The sequence below is a fragment of the Nilaparvata lugens genome, chromosome X, assembly GCF_014356525.2.
Source record: "Nilaparvata lugens isolate BPH chromosome X, ASM1435652v1, whole genome shotgun sequence".
NCBI classification, from domain to species: domain Eukaryota; kingdom Metazoa; phylum Arthropoda; class Insecta; order Hemiptera; family Delphacidae; genus Nilaparvata; species Nilaparvata lugens.
The window spans coordinates 91,316,192-91,328,440 of record NC_052518.1 but is presented as its reverse complement, the minus strand read 5'-3'; the positions used below and the strand labels follow the sequence as shown (position 1 = coordinate 91,328,440).

The following is a 12,249-nucleotide window of genomic DNA, read 5'->3' as shown; positions in this document are numbered from 1 at the left end:
GTAATGCAAAATTATTGGTAATGATTTTTAAATTTATTTTTAAAACCTGGAGATGATATGAAACATCGGAACTAGTTTTTCTAATTTGTGCTATGAATCTATTACTTTATAGTAGAAACTTTTTAAAAAGGGTACTGTAATGTTATTTTATAAATAAAAATAAGTAGCCCTGAATTTATACATTTTAAGAAGATATTGGTAATACATACAATCGAAAACTACATGAAACCCGTGCAGTATCAAAATTAAGTTAGCTAGAATAATGTAGATGGAAAAAATGAAGTTCAAATAATGATTTCCAGTAGGCTATTATGAATATTTTGGATGAGTATGAGATGGTAAATAATAACACCAAGCGTAAACATAAATAAGATAAAGAAATACAAACACCAAAACCGTGCAATGCTAAACATAAGCTCGAATGAATGAATAATGTGAGTTTGATGAATTGTTGATGGGCTTTGATGATGAAATTGTGATAACTGATGATGAAACTCACCATAGACTCTTCATTGATGGAATCAAGCGAGAGCACCGTCACATGGAAGTAGACCATGGTGGGCTGGCCCTGCATCTTCGGTGCTCTGTTCTTGTCGTAGTGTTTTGGATTCAATGGTAATATATCCCTGAGGGAAAGACTTGCTTCAGTTATCATTGTAGTACTGCTATCAATCATATCATGATCATGGTCCCTGCAATTGCAAAATTAACTCTCAACGTCTAGTTTGAAAGTTCATATTAGTTCCATATGAATTTCTGTTGGAAGTGTGAGCATCTTCAGACAAAACTATTTCCCTCTGTTCCTTATCAGTTGAGAATTCAAGAATTTTTGAATATACAATATCCTGCCAAACTGAAGTCTTCAATTGAAAAAAAGGAGAATTGAATGGATTTCTTTGATACCGTAATTAACTGATTGATACTCAGTTTCATTCAAGAGCTCGATATGTATAATTTCCCAACCAAACCAGACATGATGACAGCCAAATAAAAATTCTGTTTTGTTTTTTATCGATTTGAGTAGGCCTAAACTATACTACAATAAACTAGATAACAATCATAATACTCTTAAAACATAATTATGTAGTTATATCTTACCATGCCGTGATCATTTAAGATAAATCTTTACCTGAAAGAAACACTTGATTATTTAAAGAGGATTTATTAACTCAATAATTCTGAAGATTTTGTGTTTGTCTTCATAATTTTCTAAAAGACACAGGTTGTCTTCAAAACTTGAATTGAGATTATTGTAAACCCAAGAATCTAGGAATATACATCAATTTTGACTATGATATTCCAAATTTGAATTTGTCATTGAAGATTGGTACAATTACAACGCTCATATAAAAATTTTATTGCACTTGTACCAACTCTATACAATGTTAGCTAGTTACACTAGCTTCAAAAATTCTACATAAATATATTGACAAAGAATTTTCCAGTAAGAAAATTAAGTGTCATCGACAAATATCATATGCGATAGAAAATCAGTAAACATTATGGATGAAACTGATGATTCAAAATAATATTTTATGAAAATTATGAAACTATTGTCAAAAACAAAAAGTGTCGAATGGTTTTGACTCTTTAACATGGACATGAACTAATATGGGTATAAACTACATGGTCTTCATGGGTATAAAATGTAAAATGGTTGCAGACGCTAAAAACTACTATTACTAATACAAATAGTCAAGCGTGCATTAGAAAGCAGTTCAAAGTAGGATCCGACAGAGAAATGATCTGTTTTGAAACGTTGATGAAAATCAAAATAGAAGGTATATAATTCTTACAATAAGGTATTACAATGATTATTTTTTGGCTTATAGTCATTTCAAGATTCAATGGTTAAAAATCACTTGGATCCATCCATTGTTAGTGCACTGAAATACATATTTCTTTTTTCAACTCTTCCTATCATATTAATGAATATGTTAGCTCATTTCAATTACGTTAATTTATTTAAAATTTGTTTATTTATAAAAAAAAACTGAAAAAAATGAAAAAAACATTCAAATAGCTTTATTTCTGAGATATTAATATTATCATTCTATATTTATATTAACTAAATCACTATTAATCATTGTTCCAGCTATATTGAGTAGCCTATTCAGTTATTAATTGATGAGTCATCTCCACCAAAGAAGATAATTGCTTAGTTTATAACATGGAAGGTAGAAGACCACCTGGTAGAACAAGGTTGAGGTGGATGGATGCAATTAACAGAGATGCAAAAGTTGTTGGGGTCAGGAATTGGAGGCGTGCTGTCATGCATAGAGAAGAATGGAGGCAAATGTTAGAGGAGGCCAAGATCCGCTTTGGATTGTCGAGCCAATGATGATGATGATGATTCAGTTACGAATAGGCTACTAATAACAAAGAAGATAATTTCTCTGCCAATTAAAAGCCAAAAATCATGTCAGTTGTTTGTCTGATTTTCATCCCATATTTATAATATAACAATTTGAGTTCCTTTTTTATAAATTTTCTATAATCTATTCCACATTATTGTTGAAGATGTTTGGCAATATAAATTTCAATTTCAATTTGCTCAAACTATAAAAGTGATACCCCTATGAAAAGCATCCACAGATAAACAATAGTATTTGATGACGGAATCAACATGAAATAAAAATTGTTTCATATGACGATTTGATAAATTGTAAAAATAATTTTTCTCTTTTCTTATCTCCTCTAAATTATCCCTACTCCGATGTGCATTTATTCATATTGTCCCTCACCTTATTAAAAGCGCACAAGTCATAATGTGGTGATGGTATCAACAGCAAACAAGATAGTAAAGTTACCGACTGATAAATTATAAATATGAGCTTTCTCTCTCTTAATTTGTGAAGCCTGTTTATTCCTAATTATTGGCATTGGAGAGCAATTGATTGAAACATTATATCGTAGGTTGATTCCAGTAGGAGACTGGATTTTTCCTTGCTTAGCTTTCAAAGTCTATCTAGTCCTAATTATATTTTTGGAATGAAAGTGCAAATAATTAGAATATATTGTATCGTATGTCGAGTCCATGAAGTTGAACTTGGCTTTTCTCTCTTGGCTTTCAAAGCCTGTCTATTCTCAATTCTTGGCATTGAAGTGCAATTAATTGAAACATTTTGTATCGTACGTCGATTCGATAGAGTGGAAGACTGAGTATCTTTATTTTCATGCAAAACCTGTTACTTCCTTATTCTTGAAAACTTTTGGTAATTAATTAAGGAATAATTATGTCGTAGGTTTTTGGGTCTATTCCTAATCTAATTATTGGCATTGTATTGCAAATAATTGTAATATATTGTATCGTACGTCGATTCGATAGATTGGAAGACTGAGTTCCTTTATTGGCATGCAAAACCTGTTAATTCCTTATTCTTGGAAACTTTTGATAATTGATGAAGGAATATGTCGTAGGTTTTTGGGACAAGTGAAAGATTTTGATTTGATGGATATTGTATGATAACGCACGCGATAGCAGGACGAACGGTGGCGCGATGAGCTACCATCTCCAGAAAACGATTGAAACGTCTGTGCCGTAGGCAGAGACTCGCTACGAGCTGCTGAAGCTGCAGTCGCGCTGACCCAGCGGCCGAGTCGTCCGCCAGGGCGGTGGGAGAAGGCACCGGCAGCCATCTTGCATCGGGAACATCCAGCAGACTGGCGGACGTCTGGTGGTGACGTCTCCAGCGACTCAGCTGCTCCAGAACGGGGATCAAACTGTCCAAAGCGAAGCACTTGCCAGGCATCGACCGACAACGCTCCCGCGCGAGTCTGGACGGCTCTTCAGACTCGACAAACACGGACACGTTGCCGAAAACAGCCACCATTGGCTCCAGCAGTCCCAGGTCGGCGCTCAGAACTAGAACACCCGGCTCTTCCTCGATGTCTGCCACAAACGCGGCCGACAGTCTCCGAGTAACTGAACAGCTGCGCAGTTGTTGCTGTCTCTCATCGTCCGCTGCAACTAGCAGCAAATGTCTGTGCTGTGGTGGATGCACCTCGGTGCACGGCCCGTGGCACAGTCCTGTCGTGTTCGGCCGGTAACGGAACGACGGTGAACGACTCTCGCGCACGCGCACATCCCTGCAACACACCAACGCCTCTTCAGCACTTTATTCAAGGGATGTGCGGGTCGGATACAATACTAAAGCCTTTGTTCAACCATCACTTACTTCGATACGGAAAGTGTCAGTCTTCAACCATTCAATGACATGCAAACTTGATTTCACATTGGGTTTGCAACTATCATCTGTGCAAACCTTAGTTTGCAACATTCCTCTTCCTATTCTTTCATTGATTCAATGAAACACAATTATTTTTTTTAATAATTTGGTGGAGGATGATCAGGGCACAGCCCAAAAATGATCCTCCCCCGAATTTTGATTCAGCACTTATGGAGTAGCCTACAGTGCTGCCAGATTTCACGGAATCCAGAGAGCCTATGAACTAATTGTGTGAGAGAAGGAGAGTGTAGGCCTTTTTGATAGAATCAGCATAAAAACGGCAACCCTGTGCTCCTATTGTTATATTGAAATAACGTTGACAATAATGACCCGTGCTACAAACTAAGGTTTAGCAAGGACATGCAAGAGAGCGTAGGCCTTTTTGACAGAATCAGCATAAAAACGGCAACGATGTGCTCCTATTTTTATATTTCAGCTTGTTGTTGTTTTGCATACAGGAGGGTTAATGGATTTGAAAATTAATGGCCACCACCTTCCTCTGTTTATTGCTTCTCTCCTACAATATTACAACCATGAGAAACTGAAAACATCTGAATACCATTCTATGTCAGTTATAATTATCAATAATCATTGGTATTCAGTAGAACATTATTTGAGCTTTAATTGATTCCATTCTAGAAGAGTTGTCAACATATAGGTAATCGATCGCGTAGGTTTTAAATAGGATTTGTTTTATAACATTTAAAATAATGCTTAATGTATCTGTAGAAAGTTAAAACTATGAAAGATGTGTTGTACTACTTCCAAGCCTAGTCTGCAGAACATCTTGCTAATTTTCAAACCATAAGAAGTACTCGAAGATCAAGACTCTATTCCTCAATAAATTGTTAAAATACCTCCATCAACATTGAGCAATATGGTAGGCCTACCTACTTGAATAGCATTATTTACTATACTTTCTTAGCATTCTGCTTTTTATTAATTGTATCCTTATACTTGATTGAAATTTGAAATTGATTGCCAAAATTCTTCAAATGTATAAAATAGATAATTCAAGCAATAAAACTATTAAATACAGAACTCTCAAAAATCTAGTGTACGGTACCACAGTGCGCATAGCATTGGCTAAATAATGCAATATCAATAATATTTTACATTAATCACTAGGATAATATTTTATATTACTCACAAGAATAATATTCAAATTGGATTGTTAGCAAATCATCACATCAGGATATGTTTGACTTTGCTGACGTAGGTCTAAGGGTTTATACTTTATATGCCTAGGTATGTCTCTTTTACACACGTGTGAGTACTTTCATTTCCTATTTATTTGTTTGAAATTGTATATGTTTTGCCAAATATATTTGACAATAATATAATCACTAGAACAATTCAGATTGGATTGTTATCAAATCATCGCATCAGGATATGTTTGACTTTGCTGACGTAGGTCCAAGGGTTTATACTCTATACGCCTATGTCTCTAAACATGTGTGTGCATTTTTATTTTTTATTTATTCCTTTGAAGTTGTTTATGTTTTGACAAATAAATTTGACAATAATGTAATCAAAGATGGGGAAAGCTTATTATCAACTAAACAGGTGTTCAACAATGATAAGAAAGAGACCTCCTCCATAAAGAAAATAATTAACTACCGTAATGTTAATGAATAATCAAAATTCCCATGTGCGTTATACAACTGGAAAATGAGAGTGAGATACAGTACTTTACGCAACTAATATTATTGATGAACTATGGGAGAAATAGCTATGTAGATTATCTAGTGAAAATGAAAGATTACTGAAATATTTTACAAGTGATGTTAACAATCTACCTTTATTAAATGGAATTGATATATTATTGACTGGTAAAAATTTTGAAGTAGTAGAACCATATAGAGAAAAGATAGAGAAAGATTGAATATGCTTCTCTCTATGGTGGAACAGAGTAGAGAATTGAGTTTTAATATTCAACTTTCAAGTACTAGAAAAATTATGTGAAGAAGGAATAAAAGCGTTAATCTAATGGAAAAGAAAATTTCATGAACTCAGAATATACCTACAGCTACCAGGTCAGGTATCACCTAAAGGTAAGTTGAGCCTTATAATATGGATTAGATATTTACTTACTGCGATTTCATTGAAGTTTCAGCGTTCCACACCATAATTCCAAGGCAAAGCCCTATCAGCAGTAAACTCTCCCTCATTCCACGACCTGAAAATAATAATATTTTTTAGCAGATTACCCAAATTATATTATTTTACATTCCAGGTCACTCAAATCCTACGTTTTTATCTCACCACTGTATTTATTCTTGTCCCTGTATTAAAAGCAAAAATATACACAATAATTTCAGTTCTCTAATTTCTAATAAATAACAATATATGAAAGAGTTGAACTTTCCAAACGTTTTAAAAATGTATGATAAAGATAATTTAAAGATAATCAAATAGTGAGTAGGTTTTTGATTTTGTATTCAAATTTTTTAAATAAGTGCAATATTTCTAAAGTTTATAATTTATTGTGATTCATTTAGAGTATAAAATCAACCTTCAAAATTTAAAATTTTAAATCAACATTTCTGGACCGAAAATCAAGTGACGAAGCAGTGTGTGACTGACTATATAACCTTATCTTTTGGACAACATTAACATTTTATCAAAATTTTTGGAGAGAAATAGTACAGGCTTAGCCTAGTTTTTCCTCCAATGTCATAATTGTATTATGATTATAGTATTTTATACAATAAATAAATAAAATAAAATCTCATACTTTGCTACTTAGTAATTCAAGAAATTTCAGCACAACCATAAAAACTAATCCATAAAAAAGGCCTATCTCAAGTAGTGTGGAACAGGACAATATTTTATCATTATAATTTGTCACATTCTTCCAGCTAATTTACTACAGAATAAGGTCTCTAAATATTCTCAGGATACAATCTCTATTGAGATTAAATTTCTAATTAAAAAGTTTTATTTTCATAGAAAATTTATCATTTTATAGAAAAATTGAGGCTATTATTCATTTATCAAACATGTTCTATTAGTCAGGGCATTGGCCAAAACTTTAAACTGTTCAAGAACGTTATTTAAAATTAAAAAAAGCATTGTAATGAAATGAAAAAATATATATTCAATTATATTCAACAACTGAGTACAATACTTAAGTGTACTGATAGACTACACTATAAATTAGTTTAAAGTTGAAGTGACCGTTAATCTTAACATGGAATTAATTATGGTATCAGTGGAACATAGAAGTTATACGAAAAGTCTTCTCTTATGTTTCACGGTTTGGCTTTGATAAAATAAAAATAAATAAATAACAGTTTATTGTCAGAAAGCCATGGACAAAGTCATATAACTAAATTACAGTTTTATAACTAATTACAGTTAGGTTTAATGTTATGATTAATCCTTTCAGTAGACGCTGAATTTAAGTTCAATGATTCTTGATAATGATAAAATAAGAAAAAGAATTTTCAACTATTAAAAACTATCCAGTAGGTACCTTCCTCCATTTGTAGAGTTTATACTATCGTCAATTATAGTAGTATTATTCTACTGTCGTAGAGTTTATACTATCGTCAATAGTAGTATTATTCTATCGTCGTAGTAGTATTCATCTATCGACAATAATACAAATGTACCATAATCTAACATTATTCAAATATTACGTAATATATAGATTAGAAATTACAATGGAACATCAATAATCCAATTAATAGGTTAATTAGAATTTTATTATTAAAATAATATATACATTATCCAAAAATAATTTCAAAGTAATAAATAAAAAAGGATAACTTTTTTCAAGTTTTTGAAATTAGAGAAATCAGCAAAATAGGGAATGCATGATTATTTTATCGTTAAGTATAACTTCATTAATAAATCTCACTTTGAAAAACGTTAAATTCAAATAATTTTGAGAATCAATCATGCATTAGCAATTATCTCAACGAATTTATTGTAAGATACAAGAAATTATAAATGTTTCAATGAACCCTTGGCTGTTTTACCTTAGATTAGCTAACATTGTATGCCTACTTGCATGGCTCATTTGATAGTTTTTTGGCACACCAGATTTATAGCTATTGCCTTTCTAAATTAATGCTCATAGTATATTCAATTATTTAAATCAATTGGCTTGATGGCAGAAACCTGTTATATTTCAGACAGGGGATTTAGACATTGTTCCTATGATTACTATTTGATCTTCCGGTAGTTATGTTGCACACATAATATTGATGAAACTGATATTTTTATCCATTACTTCTTCAGTAAGTCCATTATCCAAAATAAGTCTTACATTTTCTGTGATAAATCACATTCTTTAAGCATCAAAATGCTATCATAATCAACTAATTAATCTCATTCTATGAAGAAAGAAAAATAATGGTTTTAGAAATCATTCTATCAGCAATTCTTTGAATGTATTAACACATATGTTAGATACATTCTGTACCATTCAATTGTTAATTATTCAACAATTTTCAATTGTTAATAAGTTAATTGTCGAAATTTATTTTTCACGTTATGCTAGACATGCTGATATACTACCTATTGAATTTTCGTTTTCTAATAGTGTATTATTGATGATTTGTTTTTTAATAAATTATATTCGAATCATGGATGAAGATACTTCAACACATAAATCCTAATGTACCAAGTCTAGTGCCTGATGTTTTCAAATTTTCTGAACCCACAAATTTACTACACATGCACTAAATATGGCTAACATTTAATTCAAATAATTTTATGGAACTGACTAGAAGGATAATAGGATGAAGGAGACATATTTGTGGAAACCCGTTGTCTACATTGTGAATGAATAAATAAATAATTTATTATTATTATTAAACGAATATCCAAATTGAATGCTGTAAATATATATCAGTAATTTCTATCTGTAGAAGGATAATTCATGACTTTTAAATGCAATAATGGAATAAATCAGAGCAAGCAATTATTGTTCAGCAGTAGAAACTTCCACAGCCAATAATGTAAAGGAATGAAATTCCAAAACTGTTCCGAAGAAGATAAAATATATTATTTGAAAATTTATTCAATTCTAAATACTCTTATATCCTACTATAGGGAAGCTGAATTTTGTCAACGAATATCAGATTGAAGTAAATTTTGCGCCTATATGTTGAATTCCTTACAACTGTAAGAATTCAATTTATTTTAATAAAGATTCCAGGCTATTGCTTACAATGTTAGTCCACAGTTCATTTCCTTCACCTCTAATTGTATTTAAAAACATATATTCTGAACTTCTGATTTACATCCAAACTGTTAATACAGTTACGTAATATAGTTCTACGCCGCAGGTAAGAAATAGTATCTACTTTCATTCAATTGAGACTACATTTTACATTCGATAAATATTATTTGTTTACTTAAAACGGATAAGATTGTAGGGTGATACTAACCTTATGAACAAATGAACTTTCCATACATAGGCGTCTATGATGATTCATGAATACATGACAGTGTTATTAGCCAGTGCCTCACTAGACCGTTCCCTACTGAATTCGAAGCTCAACTCATGGTGTTATAATTCGATACAGGTTCAAGTTAAACATCGTTTGACCTGGTGAATCCCCTTTCTACTCTGAATTATAGCATAACACACTAGCGATAATACACACACACGAAAACATACACACACTCACACAAACATTACTAATAGAATCAGCGTTTAATCTTGTTAGGGTATACTCGGTAAAGGCCTCGCATACGGAGCCCTCGGCTTAAGAGCGTTGCTTCTTTCGACCACCCCTCAATTATACCACATTCTAAATCTATTTCTCTGAATCTACCCTCGATAAATACAACATGTTAAAGGAACTTTCGATTTCTGCGCAATGATTCTCAAAAGAGGTCATGTGCCAATTCCATTTGGCACATGGCAACATATGATTAGTTCCTAGTTGAACAAATGCACGATCAATAATTAACTGATAGGTTCTTGTATTGAGATTACAAATATCCACATCTTCGATCAATAATTGACTGGGAGGTGCCTATAGATTACAAAAGCATCCAAAATCCTCGCGTATTTCAAATCTTGTTCCGTGGAATATTATCAAATATCCTTTCAATAGTAGGCTACAATGGAAACAGTACTACATTCAGAACATGGATATTTTGATAATATTACATCATAAAAACAACATAATAGAGTAATAATTTATTAATAAGCTTTCCTGCAAGTTCTCTGAAACAAAATCATTGATCAAGCAGTAATTTTTTGCCTATCGTTATCATGAGAAATCATGAAACCAGAAATTCAAATAGTTCTTATTAGTATATAATACATTTAGCTCAATTTTGAATAGAAGATGACGCTGATACGATATTTCATGTGAAACATGGTAGTATAATTATATTACAAGAGTCACCAGGGATGTAATCTCCAAACTAGTTTTGAATAGAAATTGAAGTAATTCAACATGATTTACGGTATCAGAAACACAAAAAACGACATTTTCCATATATTTTTTCACATGGTTCCCATACGAATTGAGGCATTTGAATTTTTCATGAATGTATAAGAAATATATCATATTACAAGTGCATATAGATAAATAAGTACCAAAACAGATCGATTAAATTCTTACTCCCATCATCGATTAAATTCAACTCCTGCATTTCGTTCTAGAATTTGGCGTATTTTTATATTCTTGTTCTTATTAAAAATATATATATATTCTGCGGTTAGAGTGCTGCTCTTTTCAGATCACTTGAGGCTATAATTAGCTTCACAATCTATTGGATTAATTTGCAACAAGAAGATATCTGAGACAGTCATCTGTTAATAATTCAATATTGATGGACCTTTCCATTTTTTGATTCATTCGTTGGCATTTGTATGATAACAAATAAGATATCTTTTGTTGTTTACCTATTAATACACTAATACACGGCAATGTAATTGGTCTGAAGAGTGGTCACTTCATTTATAACGGAATAATATATTGTTTTTACCTCAATTTAGATGCACTTCAAAACTAAAAAAATATTGTAATTTGAAAATGACACATCGAAGAATAGTCATTCTCAAAAGTAGCACTATACTTATTTGATTAATCAGTAACGTAATACACTAATATATACAATAATATATTAATATATTTGTTTTGTAAAATATTTATTGGGAACAGGGCTATCAAGTTATTTATTGTAATTTGAATTTTAATTGAAGTCAGGAGTGAAAAATCATACAGAAAACATTAGGAATATATACTTACAATTCGAAAGGGGAGATTAGGACAAACAAAATTCCTATTCAAGTCAGTTAAAGACTGTTTCCATTTAAAATTATAAGTAAATCAAATTAAACACTCACTGCTTTATCACATAGTTTTTTTTAGATATTTGATTGAAATGATAAATTGGAATTGAATGTTGAGCCGAATAGCTAATAAACTTCTAAAATATTCAGACAAGGCTTTCAGATTTCCTGGATTGATCTAGAAATATGAGAGCATATAACTTAATTTACTACGTATATGATTGTAGTATATATTTCGAATAGCATAGGGTGATTCAAATAGAATTTCCTAATTTCAATAAAGTATATTCATTTTAAAAACGGTGCACAGAAACTAATTTTTTATCAAATTAGTCACAGAAGCTTCAAAGTTCATGATAGTGCATTATTAAAAGTGTTCGATGTGCCCTTTTTGAGACTCGGACGACATATCCAAAAAATTAGGGACCACGGCTTGTGAACCGAAACCATGGTTTAGGAACCATGCACCATAGTTTGTAAAAATTCACAAAATACCTTCACGCTTCACGTGTGTTTTGAAATAATCATGGAATAAGTGGTCCTCGGGACTGATTGTACTTGCAATACTAATATGCTGATAGCATAATTTTAGAGATTGTAAAACTATGAAACCTTTATCTAATTAGAAATTCGACTGAGTCAAATTTAGAATTTGACGATATATGTTTGTTTTATTTCATTCTTTATCAAATTAGTAAGACTAATGAGTGTCTTGCACTTGAGAGCTCGCTCTTGAACTATCATACTGATTTT

General features: G+C 31.7%; 1 protein-coding gene across 3 annotated transcripts in view; it reads right to left on the bottom strand.

Moving 5' to 3' along the window:
• The window catches only part of LOC111052832 (glycine receptor subunit alpha-4-like), a 28,027-nt gene extending 17,709 nt beyond the window's left edge, over positions 1–10,318 (bottom strand). The window contains exons 1-4 of one of the 3 annotated variants that reach the window (XM_039442680.1): positions 9,632–10,318; positions 6,324–6,408; positions 3,475–4,089; positions 500–692 (exon numbers count right to left, since the gene is read on the bottom strand). In XM_039442680.1, the coding sequence (XP_039298614.1) occupies positions 500–692; positions 3,475–4,089; positions 6,324–6,400 (885 nt within the window). In that variant the 5' untranslated portion in view covers positions 6,401–6,408; positions 9,632–10,318. The remainder of the gene's footprint in view (positions 1–499; positions 693–3,474; positions 4,090–6,323; positions 6,409–9,631) is intronic. The other 2 variants (XM_039442679.1, XM_039442681.1) reach the window with 2 other exon arrangements.
• Between the last annotated feature and the right edge of the window lie 1,931 nt (positions 10,319–12,249).